Source organism: Parasteatoda tepidariorum, chromosome 1, assembly GCF_043381705.1.
Source record: "Parasteatoda tepidariorum isolate YZ-2023 chromosome 1, CAS_Ptep_4.0, whole genome shotgun sequence".
NCBI classification, from domain to species: Eukaryota; Metazoa; Arthropoda; class Arachnida; order Araneae; family Theridiidae; genus Parasteatoda; species Parasteatoda tepidariorum.
Genome location: NC_092204.1, coordinates 14,444,480 through 14,472,256, shown reverse-complemented (window position 1 = coordinate 14,472,256; position 27,777 = coordinate 14,444,480). Strand labels below are relative to the sequence as shown.

At 27.0% G+C, this 27,777-nt stretch overlaps 1 protein-coding gene across 4 annotated transcripts in view; it reads right to left on the bottom strand.

The window, feature by feature from the left end:
- Window positions 1–27,777, bottom strand: part of LOC107439305 (sodium/potassium-transporting ATPase subunit alpha) — a 123,609-nt gene that overhangs the window by 38,648 nt on the left and 57,184 nt on the right. For 2 of the 4 annotated variants that reach the window (XM_071177037.1, XM_016051862.3), the window contains exons 2-6: window positions 12,114–12,176; window positions 7,465–7,614; window positions 3,086–3,145; window positions 1,130–1,333; window positions 118–231 (exon numbers count right to left, since the gene is read on the bottom strand). In XM_071177037.1, coding sequence (XP_071033138.1) covers window positions 118–231; window positions 1,130–1,333; window positions 3,086–3,145; window positions 7,465–7,530 — 444 coding nt within the window. In that variant the 5' untranslated portion in view covers window positions 7,531–7,614; window positions 12,114–12,176. The remainder of the gene's footprint in view (window positions 1–117; window positions 232–1,129; window positions 1,334–3,085; window positions 3,146–7,464; window positions 7,615–12,113; window positions 12,177–27,777) is intronic. The other 2 variants (XM_016051861.3, XM_016051860.3) reach the window with 1 other exon arrangement.

Here is a 27,777-nt window from a genome sequence, read left to right as displayed (position 1 = left end):
TAAATTTATAAATCTCTAACATAAACTAAGCTAGTTGTTCACTAGAAAACTTTTACTGTTTTTGAGTAAAGTCAACTTGAGTCAACTTTTGAGTAAAGTAAAGTAAGAAACACTTACCTGAGGAACCATATTTTTGAAGGATTCCATAATTTTAGAGCTTCTAGCTTCTTGATAATAGGAGAAACAACCCGTAACAATAACTACAACCGATAACACGATACCCAAATACAGCTGAAATCAGAAGTTTAAACTACATATGAATCAAATGGAAACAAATACTAAAAACAGCAAAAAGCAAAATTAGAAAATTTCAAACATGCGGTATTTATTATTGTCAATATTATTTAGCAATTATTATAAGAAAGTCAAGTTTTTCTGTTGAAGATTCTAGGTCTGGACTGGTATACCTGTTTTTGAATCCAATCTTTCTGAAATCTGATTAAATGAATTAAGTTAAAATATTTTATGCTATACATTTATGTTTTATTCCTACATTACATATCATTGTATTGCGATAAAAAAACGAAACAGTTTGCAATGTTTAAAAAAATTAATGGTTTTAAAAATTCAAGAATAGAGATATTTAGACTGCATTTTAGAAAATTCAATTAAAATATCACAGATTTTAAAAAATGAAATGGAATAGGAATTAATTATCGAGTCGCCAATAAGTCAAAGTTAAAAAAAAAATTTTTTTGGAAAACCACCAATTTTTGAAAATTTGTATGAGCACACAATTTTGTTTCAGTTCACTGAAAAATTTGAGCTTCGAAAAATCATTTTAACATATTACTTTTACCCGAAAAAAGTCTTAACTCATAGCTGTAAGGATCTTGCCAAGAATTTTTATGCAATACAAAAAATACACTTTTCACTTGTTATGATCTTGTTAATATTTTCTGTGCTTAGTAAAGAAATATTTATGCTTTATATCCGCAGTTTCATTGACTTAATTAAAATAATTTTATGACCTATTTTTGTCAGTACAAGATAATTTGTACTCTTGCAATCGTTATTGGTGCCTTGAAAAATTAACATAGTCAATATTTTTTGCCCGATAATTTGATTAAAAACTAATGAGGTGGGAATGATAATGGTTCGGTTTATAAGAATAAAGGTGTGTTCTTACATTGTCATCTGGGGGCTCTTCGAAAGTGCCAGCTTGGATGGAATATGCAATGAAACAGAGGATGGCGCCTATCCATAGTAAGAGGGCGAACCCACCAAATAGGTTTTTACAGAATTTCACCCATTCGGGAGTTTTTTTGGGAGGAGATAAGGTATTAGGCCCGTCTCGCTCGTAGATTTTACGAGCTTGAGCTTGCGTCAGTCCCTGGAAAATGTGCATTTTAATGTAATATAATGCAACATTGCAGTTATCTCTAATAAATGAAAGAGCTTAGTGGAAGATCATGTTAAATGACATATTGAAAATCAATATAATTCAAAAGATGATAGGGGGATATCTTGTTTCGGTATATTTCAATAGGCATATTTCCAATAACATTATAATTTTCTTCGATTAAGCTCTTCAAAGATTCAAGAATAAAGAATATAATTATAAGTAATGTAATATTTTTATATAAATAAAATTATAAAGAATATAATTATGAAGAATGTAATTATAATAATGTAATACTTATAAATAATGTTGATACATCCTTAGCGGAAGTGAATGTCAAATAACGTATCCAAAACACTCGCGTTTTCAGGTTTAAGATTATGTTATAGTCGATTAAAAGCGTATGACACATAATTGTAATTTCATTTGGGTTTGGGTTACATTTCTAAAAGATGCTGTGTTAACAGCTTGTACTTATATGTTCTAAAACATAAATGTCCACATATATTCAAATGCTATTTCCAAATGACTTCACTTCCTCTAAGCTTTACAAACATTAAAAAAATTAGGAATATAACTAATAAATAGCTTGAGGGATTGTCTAATAATTAACATGAGTGACTTATTGTGTTGCAATGCATGTCACAGCGCATTCGAATCGATTGTGATTGGTGGAGGGAAAATTAACTTAAACATGTATGATCACTAAGTCGTTTCTGACTATCTGGAGATTAAAGGCAGTCTTTTTGTGTAAGCAACGATGCAACACTGGATGAAGAAATATGATTGCCACCAAAATTATGTGTGAAACTCGGAAAGCTCACTCTCATAACTTTTCTCATGATAAAAACGATAATTGGTTATGGTTTACCAAAATTCCAAATCTACCAGGGACACAAAGCACTCTTGAAAACCGTGAAAAGTTCTGCGATAAATCGCTAGCTGAAAGATCATCAATGACCATCACCGACGAAAGTGTAGCGTGTGTCAGTAACCTTAACTCTGTACGTCGTTTGAGCATTCGTTTAACGACCAAAACATGAGACACTCTAACAAAGTACCGTTTCTGATATTGTGATGAACAATCTGCTGAGGATAAAAGTGTATGAGGGAAAACTCTGTCACTTTCGCTTTCCTCGCGAATCGCTTCTAAGCAGATTCAATGTCCTCGCGAATCGCTTCTAGGCAGATTCAATGTCCTCGCGAATCACTTCTAGGCAGATTCAATGAAACCAATAATTCCTCAGGCATCTTAACACGACTTTTCGAAACCTTTTCTAATTCCTGCCCTTAATCACACTCATAAAAGGAAATCATCTCGAACTGTCGACAAAGGTAAAGAGGCTAGCATTATGGCTCTACAGAGTCTTCAGGAAAAAGTAACGTAAAGCTCTTGATGCCTGGAAACCTCGTAGAAAGCAATGTTTCGATGTTAAAGAAGTTTGGTTTGTTAAAAAAATTATCGATCAAACCAATAATTTATTCTATTGTTCCATTGACATTACTTTCCGAACTAACCCTGCATTTTTTAGATCACTGAACTGACAATACTTTTAAAACTAAATGTAGAATTGTTTATAAGAATTACATTCTGTTAATGAATATTGCACATTTTTTCAAACCTTAAAAAACTATTAACAAATTAATTAATAAATTATAACTTAGAATTAAAAACAATAACAAATTTTTAATATTTTAAAGTAGAAAAAAAACTTTTTTTTAATGCTGTAAATAAATTCCTACCTTTTCTGGGTCTGTTCCTAATCGTGTATATAATTCCTGTAGTGTAATTTTGTGCTCGTCCTGAAAATCAAAATAAAAAGTATAAAACTTACAAAATTTTACGAATTAGTGAAAATAATACTTAGAACCAGCAATTCATCGTTATAAGCAGCATGAACTAATCAAACAAAATGGATTTACTCTGTAGTAGCAACTCTGTAGATTTAGTGACAAGTATTTGTTCATTTTTAAGTTTTTTGGTGGTTTTTAAAAGGATGGAAATCTTTTACAAATAGACCACCACGTAATTCGTAAATGTTGGCAATTATTTGTCAATATGGATAACTAATTATTTGTCAAGATTTTAGATTTTTGATTTTAAAATACCTTAACAATAATTTTTACCTTTTCTCTTTTTTTTCCTATAATAAAAAGTTTTCCGAAAAATAATGCAATTTATATTATTTTATAAGAATCTTTAAGTATAATATATTATATTTTGTAAGCTTAAAACAGTCTTTCGTTTTATATTTTGAATTAAAATGAAGTCCTGTAATAAATTTATTAGTTTTTTAACGAATTCAATGAATTCTCCACTATTACATGATTGTCCTTTTTTTTACATATCAATGAAAGTAATACCTAGACTTTACTTTAAAAGATAAACAAAAAGTTATGAATGGTTTTGTTTGTATATAAAATTGGGGATGTGCCAGCTTTTGTTTTATTTTTTTCTCTCTTGTATTAGGCAGCCAACTCGCACTTTCATTCATAAAAATCTTCGTGAATGGAAGATAGTCTGCTGAACAGAAGCCAACACAATTGCGATTAACATACGCTCGGCAACAATTTAATTTTTCTTCCGCTTTTCCAGGTGCACGTGATGGCGGAAGGTAAACTACGATGAAATTATTTTGGATCCATGTCAACAAAGAAACATGATTTTCAATACTTTTTGGACTATTTCCAAATCGCTACTTTGGTTCAATTATGTCGTTAAAATATTTCGTTAAAAGGCATCACTCTTTATTATGAAACACATCAGTTTGAGAACTGTGGGAAGGGGAGGTCAGTTTTTTTCTGTAATTCCTAAGTTAATAAGTTATTGTTCTGTTTACGAAGCACAGCCACATGTTGTGAGGAATAGTGAATACTTATTCGTAATTCTTTCAGAAAGGAGTACTTTAGAGTTTTTATTGAATTTTTACATTGAATTTCAGAAATATATAATCGCACAATTAGCGTTAAATATATCTAGTTTAATATCATTAGTTTTTCAGTCTTAGAATTTTTGAAGAATTTTTATTTTTGCGTTATTCATTTTAAAAAATAACTTTAAAGCACCCAAATTTGCTTACCTTTGTGAAATGATAAAAAAAATTGTATTCAAAACAAATTGACAAAAAAAACATGGAATTACTCACCCATAACTACTAAATTTTTACAATTTTGTTGATTTTTGAGAGAAAATGTGAAGAAGTAAGCTATCGTGTGTTTTATTTTCCAAACTAGTATTTTATTTATTGCATCTTTATTTATTAAAAACTTTATTTATTATTCTTTTCAGTGATTTTGTCCTATAAATTAAGTTTTTACCACCAAAAGGTGGTTCTTAAGATCATTAAGAAGCAAGAAAACTAGAAATGAAAGTTTAATTTAAAATTGAAGATGCGAGAGTTTGAAGCTCTTACGACGAGACAAGCATAAAACATAAAATCTTTTCAGATAAAATAAATATTGCACAATTTTTCTTAACAAGCTTATAAAAAGTAGACACCATTATAGTGTTTATATGCTTTTTAAAATTCTCTAAATTAATTAAAAGTTTTGTAAATTTTCATTGAAATTGAGACTTATTTCGAAATTATATGCTTCTGAAATAAAATTTTTTTTTACTCTATAATTTTCTCTACCACACTATAAGTTTTAAACACTATAAACACCATAAGATTTAAACCAAATAATAATAAACTATCCATACATAGCCATCATTTTTCAAGCTTTCTCCTCTTATTTGAATAATATTTCCACAAATATATTTATGTATTTTGAGTCTTCAAATATGTTATTTTATTTATATCTTCGCTTTTTATCTATTAAATTGTCTCCTTGCCATATGTAAGACATAAATATGTAAAAATAATGATGATTTTTAAAAGCTCTGATTTTATTCTATCACGATTCGTAAAAAAAAAATTAACCAATCAAGTGAGTTTATAACGATTAAAATTAATGTTTATTTCCATAGTCCCGTATTTTTATTAAAATCAAAGATATTTCGACTGACACATTTATTATTTAAGTATAATATTTTGCATAAAAACTGAATTTGTGTAAGATGAACTTAAACGTTAAGTACTTAACTACTGCAACTGTTAACTAGGAAAACTTCGTATGTTACATGTTATAAGAACCTAAGATGCATCTATCTGCCACATAATTCTTGAATTTGTTGTCAAATCATGCTACAATTTCCTAAAAAGCAAAATTTATGAATTTTTTTCTTAATGAAAGCTTGATAATTTACCTTTATGAACAAATGCAACCTTAAAAATAGATTTGATCAATGTTGCATATTTTGATAGTTTATAATAAGCTGTACAATTATGCAAACTCATTACTAATATTCTGCAAACCTTCAGTTTAGAAACTTTATTTAAAAGATTCTTGTTATTTTAAAGGAGAAAAAATTTTTTGTTTGAAAATGTAAGTGTGGCTCCGATAAAAATGACAACAATGACAAAACCGCCTCTGGCAACTGATGTCTTAAATACCAAAAGAGATTATGTTAAATATTTATAGAGCCAGATTTTTGAGAATAAAAATTTAAATAATCTTTAAAGCTCTGGTTTAATGTGAATAAAAACCCTTATATATTTAAATCTATTTTAACCAAGTCTTCCATGTAATTTATGAGAAAAATATTTCTTCCTAAAAAGAAGTCATTAATCATTCTTAAATGAGTGTAATTAATGAAGTATTTGGAATTAATTGGTTTACTTGAAGACAAAATTGAGCTTAATGCCCTGGAAATATTTCTATGATTAAGGCGCATGTTAATGCTCACGCTTAGATTTTACTAGGAATGTTTTATTATGATTAAAATTAAAACTTTGATGAAATACATTTCCTCATTATTTCCTTTACTTTACATAAACAATTTTTCTGAAATATTATGCCATAGCTGTTAGATAACGCTGATTAAATATTCAAAATTATTTTAATGCGTAAAATTAACATAAATTGAAATAGTTTATGTTATAACTTATTTTTGAAGAAGTTAATTAAAGTTCTACTAATCACTAATCAGAAAATAACTTTTGCATCAACATGAAAATTAATTTTATATTAGTAATCTATTAAATTAGTAATCTATTAGTAGTCTATTAAATAAAATCTATAGCAAAAATTTAATACTTTTATAATAATTTATCGAAAATAAAAAGGATGCATTCCGCAATAACTCAGTCCCGTAATAATGTTTGTTTTAAAAAATGGAAAACTTTTACGTAAAAATACTAAAAAACTCTAATTTTTTTCTAAATTTTTTTAAATCTTTGTAATCAGGGATTAGTTCCAGAAACCAGAAGTAGTTTTTTTATTATCAGTTGTACATGGTAGTACAGTGTAATTAAAGAGTTAGTTTGCTAAAGTACTTTGTACTGTTGGCTATCAAACTGTGCCGATTTACTGGAGTCACAGCTTACTTAGAGATCCACCATATAATAAGGGTGCTCGCAAGAAATTTTCCCTTTAATTGGAATTTTTCAAATTATTACTTCTAATTAAATAGCGCATAGTCACGAGAGCTGCATGGCATCGTTCGAGCTCCAACGTGTTTCGGGAAGCGTATTAAGGCATTACAGCTAATTGAGAATTGTTGTTTCTGTCACGAAATTTGTTTATGTCCGTCATTTGTGGTTGTTAAAGTTCATCCAAACATGTTTTTCTTCGCTTTTCTTTACTCACGTGAACGTCATTAAAGTCCGTTGAAAAACCAGAGAAATTTTTCAAAATGTGAATCAGTTTTCTTGCTTATAAATAATAGTTTATTCTTGGTTTGTAGATTAACTTTTAGAATTATATAAATAGTGTTCAGAAGAATAATAGGATTAGTTGTTGTAGGGTATGTTTGTTTATTGAAATAATTTTCAAAGTAATTTCCTGTGAAAGAGAGAATGCCAACTAAATATCAGTTTAGCCTTTGAATATGAAATGTTTTCCTGCTACTGAGCCTTTTTCGAAGTATTTAATAAAAAAAAATTTAAAAAAAAAAGATGAATATAAAAAATGAACTACCACCAATAAAAAACATTTGATCTATCATTTTGGGTGCAAATACTTCAATTTTAAATTTTTTTTTTTAACAATGTTGTATGTTCTACGCATATGTTACTCACCATATCAACCTCCTGTTTGAGGTCATTTAAGTCGGGTTTCCCCTTCGTTTTCCCCTTGTTACTCATTGTGACACTGTCTTTTATAGACTGCTCTTCGTTACAAGTACTGTTGGCAGTCACTGCCACCCGGTTGCTGTCCGAATCGTTTGGCTGTAAAGAATCACATAAAAATCAACATTTTATCTCATCAGGAAAATTTCTCTAGATATCCGTAAGAGTTAGCCATTAAAACTTTTTAAAATACTCTTAAAACACAATTATATCACATCAAAGAGCAGTTATAGCAGTTTAATTTTGTATATCCGGTTGACAGGGATTTTGTTGAAAATAAGTTTTCGCTGACTTTCCACAAAAAAACAAAGTTTTTTTATCCTTTGTCTGTTATAACTGAGTCAAAGAAATACATAATAATTTGATTCTTTTTTCAAACTTATTTTAAAATTATTTTCTTCAACAATTTCACCTTTGAATGAATTAATACTTTTGTATATTTTATTATTATTTTCTGAAGTTACTCTATGTAAATAACTATTTACCTTCTGAAAAAAATACATTTATGTTTAAAGGAGACTCACATTTATACAAAGTGCACTTAAAAAATATTTTGAAAAAAGATGATACTCTTTGCTCAATTAGCTTTTATTCAGCTTAGAGAACCGAAAAAGTATTAATGTATAGAAAAGGTATTTAAGTATAATTAATTTGAAAATGATAAAACTGGAAATGGAGAAGACTTCTTAGAGAACCGATACGATAAATCAGCGAACATTATTTTCTTTCTGTTTCCTTTATTCTAAAACGCATTTTTTTCCACCTCAGCTATTATAGTTATAAAAAATTCATTACATAAGTGCAATTATAATGTTAAAGTTTTATTATAAAATATGGTCTTCAATGACAATGTAAAAAATGTAAATTGAAAAACATTTTGCCTTCTCTAAAGAACACTAATTTTTTTCTCTTAGAAAGGAAAACAACAACTTATTTATCATTTCAAAATTAATACGCAAAACCACACACTAGAAAACATATGTTGAAATTAAAAACTTGCTTAAATTTCTTTCTTTCTTAATAAAAGAAGAAAACAAAAACTTTCCTCTCTGAATTAATATCGTCTACTTCTTCAATGGATCGAAAGTTTCAAAAATTAGTCTAAACATGCTTAAAATTTTTTTAAAAAAATCGACAAAATAATTTTTTTTACCTAAAAATGGCTTAACAAAACTATTTGTACACAATAGCAATATTTTCTGTCGTGTTCAACGGCACCGATATTTGGATTGGTTCATCGAGCTGGTAGAAGATTCAAATAATTTAGTTCTACCATCTCAACGAACCAATCCACATTTCGATAACTTTAAGATGTCAGAAGATATTAAGTTATAGTTCTAAAATTTTTTTATATCAATATTCTAGTTAAGAAATAATTGTTAGTACCGCCAGCCAACTAATAGAATCTATGATTTTTTATATACTTTTTCCTAATTTAAAGCATATCTAGTCAAAATTTCGTATATTTTGGCCCATTGCGGTTGAAGAAAATTGTGCACAACTTTAATGTCAGAATTGTAAGATAGTGCCTAATTTTTAGTGTTGGCAGTTAAAAACATTCACTCTCAACCCTTAAATGATTTAAGATTCTACGTATCTTTCGACCTACACTAACGTATGTTTACTTTCATTTATTATGCTTTAAAATTTTACTTAACACATGCTTTTTTTTTAAATCGTAGTGGTTCTATTTATTTATTTATGTACATAACTTGAGCTTTCTATTTTATTAAAATTTCATCAATTTATTAGTCTGGCTATGAAAAAAGGAATGAAGTTCTTTTGTCAACCAATGAATAAAAATTGTTCTATTTTTAGAACTCGGCTTTCAATCTGTGCTTGAGATTTAGCGTTCCAATTTGTCCAAATTAAATATAATCCTGAATAGTACTTGGAGAAAGCACATTTTTCTTTTATCTCCCACTGCTATACGTGGGGTTAATATTTGGGCGTCACCCGAGTGCTGTAATTTGAGCTACAGCACGCAAAAGCCCCACCCGAATGTTCTGATACGTTATAGACCTCATTTTAGAATTCGGTAAATGACGTTGAGTGGAAAAGAATCGATAGGTAATTGGTGGCATCAATTTTTTGAAACTGTACTTTAGTTTATTTCTATGAATATTATATTGTTTTATTACTGAAGTTAGGTAATAAAAATATACAAATTTCAAAAAATGTATTTCAATTTTTAAAATTACGAGTTGGGTTTAACACTGTCGGTAACTTTCTGATTACTGTTTGTAACTTGTAGTTACAGACTGTTTATTTCGACAACTTCTTTAGAATAACTTTGTTTAAAGAGATTCTTATATAAAAGAGGTAATTTTGTGCTTATCAGAAATTTCATTTACTACTTGAAGTGACGCTTAAGTAGATTTATACCAAAATAAAGTGCTTAATGAAAGAAGGCTCCTAGCAACATTAAGAAAAAGTGTAAAATTTTGGGTTTCAAAACATGTTATTGTCAGCTGCATCAACAGAACTTAATTTCTCTGCCAGATCTTTAAATGAAATGATTTTTAACAGGAAAATGCATCTTGTAAGTAACTACCTGCAATTGCAAAATTTTGCACAGCAGAGTTTTTAAAATTCAGTGAAAAGTCACTTAGAACATGCTTCTAGTAAATGTTTTAAATTGCAGAATGTAACTAGAAACTTTGGATCATGATTAACCATAATATTATTTAAATTTTTCAAAACCTTAATAAGTTGCCAAGTTGCACTTTAGTGCAACTTGGCATTAGTGTGCAAATTAAACCATCTTACACTTAGCACGATATTATGAGTAAACTTTACTGGCAATAAGATTCGATTTAAAACATTATTAAAGTTTAACTTTATTTTAGTTCAAAATAACAATATTATGGTGCAAAGCTGAATTGAGTTATCTGATTGTGAAGCCAGTGAAAAAATGGTCGAGAAATAGTCATTATCATCAATATCAGTGGCTCAGGCCTAAACTTTATCCACCTAGACACGATCTTGGTGATATCTGATATCTTGGTGATCCTGAAGCAAAAAAATATAGAAAGGAGAAGTAGGTTAGCTCTTCGAATACTTAGCTAACTGCTCGGTGTGGTTTGCTAAATCAGAAAAACAACTTACAGGGGGTGAAACATATTCTGATTTAGCAGAGTAAGATAAAGTAGAAGTCTTATTAAAGAGAAATTTCTTTCTGAAAAAGATTTATAGCATATAAGAAATTGAAATTACAATAATAGCATTGGAATTCATAATACAAATTCTTACATGAAAATTAATAAGCATATTTTAAGACACAAATGTATAAAAAAATCTATATATAAATTTAACTTGAAAATATCACACACACAAACACATAGGGTAAAATGGAAAAAGGGAAAGATAAAAATGTCATTCCATACTGCTAACATAATAACATATATAAGTTAAAAACAAAACACATTCAAAATTCCACTTATTTCAATCACTCAAATATTTTATTATAGTGCAGTGCTGTAGTATTTTCGCACAGAAATAATATCAATTACTTCTCTGAAATTGTCATGTGTCTTTAAATATCTCAATTAAATTTATTGTATTTAAATACTGTATTTAAACATGTCAATTAAATGAATGAAATATATTCACGAGTTATAACTATAAAATGATACTGTGCTTTTTGATAAACTATATTTTCCTATCTCGTTATACAAGATTTTTTTGAATTAGATTTATATTGATGCTATGTGCTTTCAAAATGTATATGATTACGTATCTAATTACGTAAAAGATATATATTTTAGAATTAAATGTAAAATTATATTATATGCTTTCAAATTTCATAATTACTCGTCTCATTTAAAGGAGTGAATTCTATCTTAAAATCAAATATATAATGATGTGTGCTTTCAAAATATTTATATTTACGCATCTCATTTAAAAGAGAGAATTCTATCTTAAAATTAAATATATAATGATATGTGCTTTCAAAATTTATCTTAACGTATCTTATTACATGAGAGGTATATATTTTAGAATTAAATCTGAAGTGATATTATGTGCTTTTAAAACTTATAATTACGTATCCTATTCATATGAGAGATACATCAAATGCTTAATGATATTGTGCTTTTTTTTCCTTAAAATTTCTGATGAAGTATCTCATTTTATAAGAGATATATTTTGAAATAAAATTTATAATAATGGTGTGTTCTATTCAAAATTTATCATTATATGAGAAAAATTCCTCTCATTATATAAGAGAAATATATTTCAGAATCAAATGTATACTGCTAGTATGTGCTTTCAAAATTCGTTTCTACCTCATTTAAGCACTCGTCTTCCATCGAAACATTCATCAAGTTAGGCTAATCACCAACTTAATTATGCTTATCTAATTAATAAGTCACTCATTTGCATTTTACATCTTTTTAATGACATGGCGGCTTAGATTTTCCGGTACAATATATATTTTTTAAATCGCTTTAATACTCTTAGAGTTATTATTGGGACCTCATGTAAAATGCATATGAACTCATATAGCTTCTAAGCTAAACACCACTATGACACTGAATGACTATTTAGTGCAACATATATATATATTATTTGTGCTGGCACACTTCAATCTTACTCACTTCAGGAGCTAATCTTCATTTAGGTGTCAACTTTCTTCAAAAGACCTCAAACATTCAGTCAACCTGTAGAGAAAGAACTAATCTTCAAAATGCTATGTTGTTAAGACACTATAGCATTTTGCTACGATTTGTTGATTGCTATGCAACTAACTATATGCTAACACCTACGAGCGTGTGCCGCAAGAGAGCGTGCCATTGTAAATTTCATATTGCACCATAATGATGAATGCATACAATTGTTTAATTTTGTGAAACTATGCAAGAACTTCTATTCAAAGCGTTCACTGAGAATTGATATTGTTGTCCTTTCAACAATGATTTATTCAATTATTAAAATTAAATTTATTAAAAAAGTTTAATTTTTAGAATGCTGATGCTTAAAACACTGATATAAACTTACTGTTATGTTCAAACGGCTAAAGGTTGTGTTAAAATGCTTATTCAGTATAATGGGATGGATTTAAATTCTAAGAAATAATTATTTCATCCGTAGTATTTTTTAACATAGATTCTATTTCATAAATTATTTATTGAACTATGTGCTTTGATTATTACAGATTGCTATGCAACTAACTATGTGCTAACACCTACGAGCGTGTACCGCAAGAAAGCGTGCCACTGTAAATTTCATATTGCACCTATATATTCAGATGAATGCATACAATTGTTTAATTTTGTGAAACTACGCATAAACTTCTATTCAAAGAGTTTGCCATTGTTACAAAGGAAATTACTATTGTTGTCTTTTCAACAATGATTTTTTTAATTATTGAAACTAAAATTACTAAAAAAGCTTAATTTTTACAATGCTTATTGTTAAAACACTGACATACTGTTATATTCAAAGAGGTAAGGGTTATGTTTAAATGTTTCTTCAGTACAGGAAATTTTAGGAAGGATTTAAACTTTAAGAAATAATTATTTCATGCTTATTGCTTTTTAACATAGAATCTATTTGATGAATTATTTCCAAAAAGTTTCATTATTGTTGGTGGTATTGTATTAAATAACTAGTTGCAAAATAATATTGCTTTAAGTTTTACACATACGCTTTAAATTTTTAAATGCTTAAGAATTTGTAATGTCTTTATTGCACACATAAATACTTAATTATCAAAGAGATACTTAATAATTTTTTTTTGTATTGTAGAAAATTCAGCAGTTTCCTTTCAGATAATAAAAATACGCATTTTTATACCTCAAAATATTTTATAAAATAAATTCTTTAAAGCTTAGTTTATACATAAAGACATTTATAAAGCCTTTAAAAATATGCTTTATTCAAAACATGCATTTTATTCATGCAATATGCATGCATTATTGGAATTATTTAAAGTGCATATAGACACAGAAGAGTGAATACAAAATGTATGCATGAATATAGACACTATAACAGGAGAGAAAAACATGCAGAGAGTGTATGTAAATAGGATTCTTAAAACAACATTTATATCAATATATTATGATGACTGACATGATACAAAATTTAGACAGACAGTGCATCACTGGGGTACAAAAATGTGATAATATTTTTTTATAAAGACATTTGTTTAAAAATTCGCCCTTTTTACATTACAAAAAATATTAAAAGGATTGTTTTTAGACACTTTCAAAAAAAAAGCTGCTTTATTAATCAAAAACGGAAGAATTGAGCCATCATTATCGTTTTTTTTTCCAAAAAAAATTACTTTCCTTTAGTACAATGGCCGATATAAATAATATTATTCTACGAACAATAGTTTAATATCCTAAAATAAGTTACTGTTCCTTCAGTAAAACAATAATTGAAGCTATCAGTATAAAAATAGTTTCTTTAACTCTATAAAAAATCCATCGGAACTCATGTTTATAAACTTATTGCTTTTAAATAATAAAAAGAATGGTTTTAAAAATAACTTTTTTGTCACTTTTTATTTCTTTGACACTTTACTTCAGTAGCCAATAAAACATAAAAATAATTTCTTTGCCCCAATGAGTTAAATTTGTACACCCGAAATTTATACGAAAAAGTAAACATGAAAATTTAAATCTGAATTATCATAATTCTTATTGTAGTTTGCTTTCATACAAGTAACTAATTGTAAATAATTGCAATCTTCATCTAAATTCTAGGTATGGAAGGTAATTAATTTTAAATTAAAAAAATTAAATTAAAACAATTAAAATGTTTCTTTGCCACAGTGCACATTTATCTTATACATTTATTTATTTTAATGAAATGCAATCAGTTCCACAATGGAAGAAAATTTCCTATTTGATTTCTCTCAATTCTTTCTGTAATAACTTTTCGTAGAAAGACTAATTATATGAATATTTTTTGTAATTACCACCATTGAACTGTTTCTTAGCTACAAAATATATTTTTTAAAGTTCCTAAACGCTATCGCTTTATTAAATTAAATTGTAACTGATTTAAAAAAAGATATCAATTATTGATTCTCATATTATTCCTCTTAAAATTTTCTTTTTATAGCTGCACTACTTGAGCCAAGAATCATAGTTGTCATCTAAAATGTAGAATTTTTTTTGCGTCAATTAAGTAATTTTCTAAGTCTATAGAAGAGCAATTTTTCGCCGTTGGAACAATCAGAAATTAAAACTTCAGTTATTTATCTTTATGATCATTTATTTTATTAATTTTATTTTTATGAATTTGAATAATATTATTTTTACGTATTCACACTTTAAACTAAGATATTTCAAGAATAGATAAGAATGTTTAAGATATTTTTTGATACATATATTAATTAATTTCTTGAGGCACTTGTGGAATAAAATCATGGAATTGCCAGAAGTCTTGCTGCTTCTATTAAATGAAATTATAACAATCACAATTATTTCATTTCGAATTTATTTTCAACATTATTTTTCCCATGCATTGAAACTGTTACCACAAAAATAGTTATTTATATAAACTGAAATATTTTCCTAAAGCTAATATGCTTAAGCCAAATGGCGCTATAATACTTCCAAAAGCGATATATTATTTAATTTTAATTATTCCTTTTGCAATTTGTAGATGTTTTTGTAGTAAAGATAAAAAAATTTCAACTCAAGTTATGCTTATTTGTTCAAAAATTGATATTCGATAAGCTTATATATATTTTTTATTCTAATTAAATGCATTTCCACTAATTGCGAAAAAACAGTATCTCATATATACTTTTTACATTTTATTATATTTTTTTGGCTAATTTTTCGACAATAACATAGTTTGTACTGCACTGAATAAATGTTAAGATCTACTCTATATTTTCTAGATTCTTTAAGTTAAAATAAGAAAATCGGAGGGAAAAAAGGAAAAACAATTAAAAGTGCATGTAAGTGATTTAAACATATATTTTTGTTTTACATCCACTTACGTAATGTATTTAATATTAAAAGTATCATAGTGTATAAAAGAGTTAATGTAATGAATATATTAATATAAATGACTTCCATCGCTTAAAAGTATTTCACTGCTCAATGATGGATCACCACGTCTAATGATGGATATTAAATTTCCCTTTTAGAGAAACGAATGAATCACAAAATAAGTTTTTGTGGTATCTTAAAATCGTTGATGACAAAAATGGCGCTATATGAAATCGTAAATTCAGGCGTTGCGTGTCTTTTCTTTACGTGTAAAATGCTATCTGTATTATCGATTATTCATTTACTTTTTATTTTTTTTTAAGAAAAGAATAAATACTATTGATGAACTGTGTTAAAGTATGCATTTTAGATGTTTCTGAGAATATATCTTAAGCACATTTTTTAATGCAGTTCTTTTGGTCACATTATGAATATTTAATGTTAGTGATTTGCTATCAGAAACGTTTTAAGTTGTAGATTTATTTCTATAAGCGCAATTATATTTGCATTAAAACAAATATTTATATCAATTCCAAGAATTGCAAAAGTTTGATGATGTATTCTTATAAATTTATTTGAAACAAATTAAACCCCAGGGGAGGCTTTTTCATATTTTTTTGAGCAGCATGTTTTATTTCTAATCAGTGTTTTTTAATTGAAAACAACTTGCAAACCTAACTTTGTCATCTAAATTTTTTTGTCTCCCAAAGAGTAAAAAGCTCAAACACACGGCATAAAAATGTTATTTTAATTGAAGAGGATGGATATTTTTGGGATAATTACAATATCCGTATATAAGGAAGTCAAATTATTAATTCCCCAACCATGTTGCATTATTTTGAAGAAATAGTAGTAACGTGAATATAGATATACATACGAATTTCATATTTTTTAAACAAGTTTGAAGTTTAATCTCTAATTATTGGAACCTTAGTTTTAATGCACTCTAAGAAAGTTCCGTAAAATTCAGTAACTTGAGCGTTAATTAATATGGCCAGCATAAAGAAACCTAGTCACCGCAACTGTAACGGAATTCAGCCAAATTTAGTAGAATTGATCGTTAATCTACACGGCAAGCTCCTTTCAGTAAAAAAAGAAGAATAAAAAAATAAAAAAAATCCATTGCCTGTAGTCGTAACAAACTTCAAAATTAGTGGAGTTGGCCATTAATTTATACGGTTGTTATGTAAAACTTTCGAACAGAAATCGGGGGTGAAATCCTATTTTCGTGGAGGTTACACAATCAGGTTGCAGGCACTAAAGTCCCCAATTCGATCCTAGTATCGCTTCCCGCAATACTTCAATGTTGGTGACCACAGTCAACGATCGCGCAATTTTAGTCCTAGGCAGGTGGCAGAATTTCACTATTTGTCAGCGTTCCACGATTCGCCTCGATTGACAAACGAATTCCCAAGTATCAAGAAGCGATGTACTGGAGGTAGCTTTTAGGAGCACACAACGTTAATTTACGGTCAGTGACAATATATTTTACGGAAACTTATAAGCAGATCTGTATTTTTATGGTCATGATAAGTCTATGGATAGAAATTTATATTTGCTGATCACTGACCGCAATATAGATATATCGTTCCTTAGAGTAAAAGTTTTAAAACTAAGAGGTAACTGAAGGTTTTAAAATAACTGTTTTTAAGCAAAAGGTTTAATGCGGACACATTATTCAATGGACATAATTCGAAAATAACATTACTGAGAGAAGTAAGGAATTTAGAGATGTAACTTTACGAAATTATAATAATAATAATTTAAAAAAACTAAGTTAACAAAAAAAGAAATTTTTTTTAAAAAATTATCTTTTCGAAGAACTATCTAAGACTCTTGTTAATTAATATTAACAATTAAAGCAAAATTCTATTAATTTTGAATCAAAATACCAAAATTACATCTGATGTCATGTAAAAGTAATATTTTATTGTGAGGCAGGAGTATCATTAGATGCAGCATATTAGTTATGAATGTGTGAACAGTCTTGAATAAAATTCTTTATTTACATATATGATTAAAAATTATATTTTCAAAGACTCACTTAGGCTTAGATTAGTTTAGGTTTTAAAAAACATTATTTCTTGCATTTATTGTAAAACTAATGCTTACTTTTTAAATTTTGAGCACAGAACACAGAGTAAAAAATAAAGCAAAACATTAATTAAGTAAATATTTAATGCTAAATATTTATTTTTTAGATGAAAATAAAAATTAATATATTTATTTTAAATAAAATATAAATTTTTTAGAGTTGAAACGCAAAATATGTTTATTAATAGAAGCTTAAAGTTAGAGATTTATTTTACACATAACATTTATTTTAAGTAAAGATTAATAAATTCATTGTCAATAAAGTATAAAACACCTGTAAAATGTGAATTATTTATTTAGAGTAAAATGTAAAACATTTATTTAAAAATTTAACTTTGCGTAAAATGTAAATATTTATATGTCAAACGAACAATGATTATTTCGTGTAAAATCTTAAAGTAAAAATATTATTTTGTGTAGAATATTTATTTTAGAACGATTCAAAATATTTATTTTGAATGAGAAGTTAAAAAAAAAAAGTTAGGCCTTGGCCGCTATGGGATGTCATGCCACTGAGTTCAGTTTAGTTAAAAAATTGTTTTGAGTTAAGAGTAAAGTATTTATTTCAAGTAAAATGCAAAAATCAATTTTGTAAAACGTTAAATATTTATTTTGTATTAAAAAAGTAAATAAAAAGTAATTTTGAGTAAATACTTAAAGTAAAATATTTATTTTCAATAAAAATTTAAAGTAAAATGCACAATCTAAAGTCATATTAGAAAAGCACAGTTGTTCAATTTAGATTGAAAATGTTTATTTAACATCGTGTTATACGCTAGTTTAATTTCAAAGTAGACTTGCAGTAAGTCATACATACAAGTCGTCTAGAGCTTGGAACACACTACATTGACCCACTGATAATTAAATCTCTGGCGGCTTTGGCAGACTCATAAAGATGATTTTCATTCCACACACTCGCCAAATAGCTGACTCACATATGTAGAGATAATTCAGGCATATCGAGATACGACTAGGATGAATCCTTGGTCTTACCCAGGTACGTGCACAGAATGTCGAATGCCACTGGGAATACCATTTCAACCATTGGCTATATTGGATTCAACTAAATGCCAACCGTCCGGATAAAAATAGTTTGAGTAACTTTCGAGCTTAAATGGTTTTCCTTTTCGAGCACCGGCTGGGATCTTTAGGTCATAAAAACTGGATGGACCCCCTCTCTCTTCGAAAACTTAATGAGCTAGAGACCAGTTTTGGGCGGCGAAGCGGAGTGATCGATTTTAAATCTTGTTTTATAATTTTCTTTTCTTTGAGATAGTTACGAATGTAGTTTAAACTGGAAAACGTTACTATGTCATATTCCACAGCTGTTGTATCAATAAAGTTGAGTTTCATTTTACAAATGAGTAACATATTTTTGTGTTTTAATGAAGGCATTGAGATTGGACCGTAAAATATGCATTCAGCCAAAAGTTTTTAAAACAAAACAAGGGCAATTTAAATAGTTTTTGAAAGCATGACATTTGTTATAGTTAGAAAGGGACTTTTAGTACGTTTGTTTTATTATCATTAGAAAAAACGTGTACAGTGCGCAAAGAAAAACAATTACCCTGAGCTTTTGATCTAATGATCGGATCTTCACGTTCTAGGACTCAATTTTAATATTTCGAGAGGGTGACTTCAAGTATGCTAGTTAATTAGTAGACGATATTTTAGGTTACAAAATCAGATGCAAAAACATAATTTCTATGTACAAATATACTTTCTTTTCACCGGATTTATATTTCTGACTCACAAAATCTGGGAAATCTGGCCCAACCATGGAAATATGGTCCAAATAGTTTTATCAGATGATCAGTTTACAACCCTTAATGTTAATTTTACTTTTTGAGCATTTCGCAATATCTCGAGAATATTTAAAGTGAGTCGAAAAATTTTTGCACACAATTATGAAATTCCTTTATACAAAGATAATTCCGAGAAAAAAATTATTTTAATAATTATTCATCATTTTTTATAAATTTATTTAATAATTTTTTTTTATATTTCCAATGGCAAAGTAAAAAGTTACAAATAGAAAGATGAAATGAATAACGAATACAAATGTACGTAGAAGGAAAGAAGGAAGACCAAAGTCATTGCCTTAAAAGTTCTCTTGCTTGCCAATATCTTGAGGACTCAGTGTGTCCATGAAGGGCCCCACATAGAACCGGATGGTCCCTGCTCAATTTCTCTCCAGATTTACAAAGTGGACAAAAAGGCGTGGTGGAAAGGCCTATGCGGTATAAGTGAGCAGAAAAACAATCGTGGCCTGTATATAAATTTATTTAATAATAGTTAAAACATCTAAATTGTTAGATAAACAATTTTTACATCATTTTAAGGAATATAATTTTAAATGTTAAAATACAAAATTAGAATGAAATCGGTCGAATAGTTCCTGAAAAATTGAATTTTAAAGAAGTCATATTTTTAATTCTGAGAGAGAACATTTTTGTGTCTGATTTCACTAGTTAATTAACATATTTGATGCCACCCCTTCAAACCATTAAGATTAAGTCCTAGTATGTTAAGATCTGATTGTTAGATTAAATTATTCGGAGTGATTGTTTTTTTTTCTGTTCACGCACTATACGTTTACTTTATGTGTTATGTTAATTTAGGACAAGTAGCATAACATGAAAAGAAAAATTGGGTGACTTGGCGTATTTTATGAGTCACGTTTTAAAATTGTTGCGGAAAATTTTCGAACAGTGTCTTTGGAAAATATTACCATGATTTTTAAGTGATAATAAGATGTTTCATTGCGTGCTATGCACTTGTAAAATATAAGAAAACTTGTAAAGTATCATACTGAAAAAAAATATTGGAGAATTGTTTGATGTAAAAATGTTATCTTAGTGTGACTTATTACACCACGTCCTTCAAATAAAAAAGTTTTTCAGTTCAAAATAAAAGAAACCAAAAATAAAAGTAGGCTGGCAAAAAACTTTGATGCAAAAATTAATCAAGTTGTTTCGGTTTTCGTATTACTTTTCATTTTATTATGGAATGAAAGTTTACTTATAAACTACTATACTTTAATTTACTTGACATAACATTACTTATGAAAATTTTAATTGAAATATTTTCCTAAATACATCAGCTTACTTTTATTGAAAAATTATTGAACTTGTATATGTTCACCAAATCATTTAAATCGATATTAAATAACAGGCAATAACTTAATAAATTAAAGTCGTTTTGTGCTTTACACCCTGTTTTCATTACTTCTTAATTCAAAGTTTCTTTTCATGAGTTCTCTTAATGTGTTTTTGAAGTTAATCTTCTTGGGTTTTGTATTTAAAAAAGAATTTGTCTTGATATTGGTATATTTTGCTATTAAGTTAAATAAAAAAAAGAATTAATGCAGAAAGAATAAATATTCTTTTTTACAAAAAATAATCTTTTGATAAATTAGTTTCATATATAGGTGCAAAATTTTTTCATTTTTGCGTATCTAATTTCGACGCTATGTTAGAAAATTAAATATAACATTCGCAGGTCCAAACTTTCAACCACTATCCTGACCTTATTTCAAAATATATGATCATACATCCAATTAGGACCCATATTTTTTTAAATGGCAGCTATCTTTTCCCTATAACTTAAACGTAAGAAGTTCCTATGACATTTTTTCAGATAAATTGCATTTTGTGTATTTATATTGTATGGCAACTAATTAATTTCCATTAAAAATGAATCATTAGAAATCGTTATTTTTGATTCCTTAAATATGATAGTTAGATCAAAAGTAATTCAGAGCAATACTTCTATTTATTCCCTGATTAGTTAAATTATGAAACAAATGGTGTGATCTTAATGTAATATTTCTTGACGTAATATTTCTTGACGTAATTTTTCTTAAATTAATATCTCCCAACAATATTAAAAAATAAATAACTGTTTAAAAATTCATTTTAAATATTTCTTTTATGAATTTTTATAGAAATCATTGTATGCTGTATAAGATATTTTCAATTTCTAAAACATATGTTTATTTATGTAATATATTTTTTTGTCCATGCAAATTTTTTCGAAATTGAAGTAATAAAATATTTGTAGCGAATAGATACTTCACAACCATTTGAATACTATATTCAATAAAGCCTCATAACAATTACGATGGTTTGCTAAATTAGCTTAATTAGCTTTATCATTCCATGTTGTTCGTTAATTACGAGCCAAATGTGTTTACTTTTATGTCCTAATTGTAAGAATTCTTTTCAAATGAATCATTACATTCGTTAAAAATTTAGTTCATAGGCAAAATGTGAAGTACAGATTTTTCACCATGTATTGACCTATTAATAACCAACGCATTGTTCTAGTAATTAAGCAGGCTAACAATAATAATTTTTGTTGTTTAATTAAAGAGTATGCATTGTTACTATTATTTTTTTGCTTTTTAATGTAAAAAACATTAACCATAACTCTAATTATATATTTTATATCAAATTATGCTGTCATCACATAACTATTTTAACAAATCGCAACCACTCAAAATACACAACGGCCTTAAACAATTAATTTTTTAGAACTTTTCTGTTTCAAAAATGGTTTTATAAAATATAAGGATTATACTTGCATTTTCCTTTAAGTAAAAGTTAAATGATATAAGTATCGAAGAATTTTGTATAGAATAAATAGCGACATACAATAAATGAAAATAGTAACTAGTAGTACACCTTCTACTAGTTACTATTCTTCCACAATTATTTTAATAAAATTTTCGATGTCATAAATAAATTCAGAAATGTGTTTCTTCCTTATGAATAAAAAAATAGTACATTTTACTTACGTATAAAATTTTTTCGAAATCAAAGGAAAAAGTTCTGTTAATTCAGAATCTAATTCTGTTGTATTTTGCATAAAAATAAATATTTAGTTGCGTATTTATTTGAAATATTTTAATGGAAATCTATATTTTATAGAGTTTCGTATAAATAGTTATGTATTGAAATATTCCGATTTGTAAATATAAGTTTCAATATTTTTGTTCGCTAAGAAAGTCATTTGGTTTAGCTAGCTATTTTTATTGAAAACAATGTGTATTAGTGTCATGTCTAATATTAAAGCGAAAATAATTTTTAGTTGCTGAAAATTTTTTTTTTTAATTAAGTGAAATTTTTAATCCTTTACTATTTTACCATTTCCTTTCTTTTCTTACAAATGATAAGGTAAGAATGCTAAGAAAAGACCGTACTTTTTGTCTATAAGAGCCTATGAGGAAACAAAAGAGAGATATTTTCTTAAAGATGCCATTTGTGTTTAATTATATTTATTTAACAAATATAATTTATTTAAAATGGTACATATTTTATTTGTAACATATTATTTATCCCTCTAAATGTATCACCCTGAGAAAAAATCTCTGTAAAAGTTTTAAATGCTTTTATCTAGATAAATTATAAAAAGAAAAAAGCTATCGCATAACAAGACAGATTTTATTCCTACATTGTTACTTTTCTAAATTGCAAAGCTAAAGCCTTTTACTTCAGAGTTAAACATAATTTATATCTTTAAAGAATCCATATAATAAAATAAAGTTGCCATTACTATCCAACTTTAAAACATAAAAGTATTATTGAAAAAATTTAATAAATCAAAGTTATTACATTTCAAAAGAAATATGTCTCTAATTTGTGAGGCAATTTAAGTTTTGCAGTAATTGAAACATTTTCTTTTTTTCAAAACACTTTACTTTTGAACAAAATACGAATTTCTTATTAGGTTCATAGATATGAAAGCTAAAATTGTCTTTTATTTGGTGTTACAAAAATATACGATTACTTCTGTTCTGGTCGTTCTGATTGAACAGTTACTTATTTTTATTCCAAACACTATCCCAATCAATTATTTTACTATGTATATGTACGGCTTCTACTTTTACTACGTTCGAAATTTAAGACATAAAAAAGCTTTTTGAAGGAAATATAAGGCTTCATTTATTATTTTATTTATTCTTTTGAAGGGCTCGTATTTCTGAAATATTTTCCTTTACTTATTTTAGGCATGCTTTTATTATCATTTTTGGATCAGAAAAATTTTTGATTTTAAGGAAAGGTTGTTAATAAAATACTATTATTTCTAAATATTAAAAAGCAAGGAATAAATATTTCTGAAATCAAATTATATTATTTTGATCTTAAACTTCAAATATCGTTGATTGGAAATTTTCTAGGCATTTATTTCGTAATAATTTGAAAATATTTGATTTCAATTGATAATTTAAATCATATAAAGTACATTAAATAATTATTCCAATTTATTAGAATCACTTAATATATTTCATTGTAAATAAACATCGAAATGAGATAATCTATATTTAACTAGATATTTCAGTTTTGTAAGATATTTCATTTTTATTTATTATTTATTGGGTATAATATATTTAACTAATTATTTGAATTTGTCACGATTGTTACTTTATTTCTACAAAATATAAAAACTGTAAGATTTTTTTTTTATGTCTTAAAATTAAAAGAAAGTTCTAAAAATGTTCTAAAAGTACGTGTGTAAAATGGTGCCTTAGGGAAAAAATATTAAATTCCAACTTTTTTTTTCGATAGAGCATTTACTGGAGTAATTTATTAGAGTGGTCAGAGTTGGAACTATTTAGAGTAATTAACTGTCCCTTGCTGCTTGTAGACGCAAATATTTATTGCGAATGCTTATGACACACTGAATCGAATATTTGTTATTCTCATGGGTTACATTTATTCATCCAGGAGAACTTGAACTACATCAAGGAATTGAGTTAAAAGGTTGGTTCATTTGCATTTCGTACATAAATAGATTCACTTAGATAGCGCGACCATTTCTGAAAATCTAATTTCGATGCTCCGGGATTTATTTAAACTTAAAATGCATATTTAGATATTGAATACATTTAGATAATTAAAAAAATTCTAAATAGTTTTAGAATTCATTGTTTTACATTAATTCTAAACATATAATTAATTCTATAATTATATATCTGTACACATATAATCATTCTATTAATTCTATACATATAATTTGACATAAATGTTTGATTGTTCAATTACAAATTTGATATAAAATACCTAAACTAACATCTAAATGTTATTTCTAGTTAAATTAAAATATGATTAAACTAAATATCTTATTTAGTTGTTGCAATTTTCAACAATATTATGGTTCAAAGTATCGATATTATGGTATAACTTTGTACTATTTTTTTCGGAAGTCATAAAAAGCCCATCTTTGCAGATTTTATTCACACGCAACTTGTAATTATTTCAAAAAATTGCAAGTAATACGAATCTTGTTAAAATCATTTATTCCTTTGCTAAAACAGAAATTATTTCGTTTAAGCATTGTTTTCATTTACTCCTGATTATTATCACAAATGTTGCTGAATTTTTAAGTTAACTATTGATAATGATTGGAAAAGTGAAAATTATATTTAGAGTACTGAGTTTGAGTTAAGAATTTTATTTTCAACGTATTCCCTTTTTTTCCGCATATTTCTAAACCATGAAGATTCAAATAAAATGTGAAATAAATTCCCATGTTAATCAATAGTTTTTATTATATATAGCAGATTATTTGAAATACTAAGAAAATAATGTTATGAAAATAATCTACTTACAATTATAAAAGCTGCTTTAAAAAACTTAATGTGATTTTTTTTCTCAGGTATCTTTTTTTTTCTCGATAACCATACTAAGTTGCATTTATAGCCAAAAATATAATGATATAAGAGAACCATATTTACGGATGCTATTTTTGTACACTGTTAAACATATCGGGTATCATTATTGGGAATTTTTCAGAACGTTTGTCTTGCCTTAACCTTAACGCTAATGTTATTTTCTACCCCAAATCAATGCTGCAATTTGTAGGAACATTTTCAAGCATGCGCTGTAAGGACCAAAAATCGCTAGAATTAAAAGATACCGTTATATTTTGCGAAATCTCTCTGTTTTCTTGCATCCTTACATCAAATTAACTTTCATGCTGTGTTAAATTGCATAACCACACGGAGAAGAATTCTGATGAAATTACAGCACTATATGGTAGTACCATTTCCAATTCGTAGTTCTGGTCTATATAACTAAAATACACGGTACTTCATACATTCATTTGGTAATTTTACCGTTAATATGGTAACGGCTTAACGAAAAACTCTGGTTTTCAAAATTATTGTACTTATGATAACACATTTCGTAAAAAATACCGAACTGAATAGTAAATTTAACTAAACAAACGGCTTTTATTGCATGTTCTAAGGTATCATGGGAAAATTAGCAAACTTTACCTCATTTATAAAATTTTATCGTGTGTTATCAAACCATATTTTATTGTTAATTTAACCAAAATTGTTACCAAATAGTTTCGGTAAAAACTATCAAGCTTTTCAGTGTTATCTTAGAGCCAGGAACATGGTAAATTTTACCATATTCTGGTAGTTTGGACCATACCTTTTTACTGCTAAATTTTATTTTTTGAAACTTGATTATATCTTTTAGAATTTAATTCCTTTTTAAACCTGTATGAATATTTATATCAGTTGAACAATAGTATGCTAAAACTTAAAATCTTGTTAAGACTGTACAGAATTTTTTTCCAGATTAAAGATTTCGTTTGGCTTTTGAATAACATCAACCATATAGTTAACTTCATCTTTTACCCTTTATCGATATTGTTTAAGTTAAGGAAACCGTAACGTTTTCTAAAATCGCTCTATTATCTCGCAAACTTGTTACGAACTCAATAAAAATGTATGTGACATCATATTACAGTGCAAATTACTCTTTTTTTAAAAAGCTTTTAACAAATTTTTAAACGCAATTCTTTCAGAAGCTAGTATTACTTGATCAAATTAAAATATGTTTTAACTTAAAACCTTGCTAAGGTTGCAGAGAATTTGCGCTTTATTATGGTTCTGAATTGAACTGATTTCAGACTAGTATTTCATATTTTTCACCTTTTTTTAATGGAGAAGTTTATTGTTACTCCTATCGCTAATTATTTGATATAATTGCTTAATTATAAAAACCGTTTAAATCTTTTGAAAGTTAAATCTTAAAAAGTAGGTTTGCAAGTTTAGTTTGGAACGCTTATTTTTTTTTTCTCTTACTCACTGAACTGAAATCCTAGGAAAAATACTAGTTATTTTTTCCTGCTGCATTGTCATCCTGTAAGGAAACCACTTTTAAAGACGTCATTTTTGTTTACGTTCCGAATCGGCTGAAAATCTATTGCTACATAGTGTCTTAAATAATTTACCTTTGTTATTTCAAAATGAACTTGCGAATAAGGTTTTCGTAAAAAAAAGTAAAACCTTTTTAGAATAAAATTTCTTTTTTTAAAGTGAAAATTATTTGAAAAAAATTTAATTTACATAGCTTTTTCTGTTGCAGTATCATGCTCTAATGAAGCTGCATTTATAGACGCAGTTTCGTTTTGACCTCAATCGTCTAAAAATTAATTATATATTTATTTTAGGGAGGAAATTATTTAAGAAATGAGCCTATAAGTTTAATTTTAAAAATCAATCATCTTGAAAAATATAAGTAGCACACTTATGAATCATCATTATTTTTAAAGCGAATTTTTTAAGCAAAAATTATTTTATTGCAATAGTTTACTACTACAATTTTAACAATTTGAATATTGCTATAAATTAAGCAAATAAAATTATATGTGACTGTAAAAGTTTTATCAAACAGCTTCTTGCTTATTGTTTTACCTGGTAACAGTTTTTATAACTTTAAGGAAAGCAAATTTATCCAAGCTTTTCTCTGTGTCACTGTTTTTTTTTTTTAAATATAATCAACAAAAACTAAGCATGCACTTTAATTTAGATTTTCTCCCTTTTAAAAACAATATTAGTTTCGAATCAAACATAATATTTTCGTAACTTTTTTTATTGCTATCTTTCATTAATTGGCTTTTATTTTAAATTAAATGCAAAGTGAAGTAATATATGGCTGGTTTAAAACCTTTAAAAATAGCTTAGTTTGTTAACTGAAAGCCTCGGCTATACATTTTTTATCTTTCAAATAAAAAGAAATTTGTTCCTTCAAAAAGCGTGATTATCAACGTACGTGAGAGAAATTTTCCGAGCATTACAGGCACTTAAATTCTATCTTAAATGGCAAAAGGCATCAGTCAGAACGTTTTATTCGTTCAAATGAAAGTATAATTTCAGAATGGAGAAGAAAAAAAATCTTGTTGAAGAAAAGTTCAC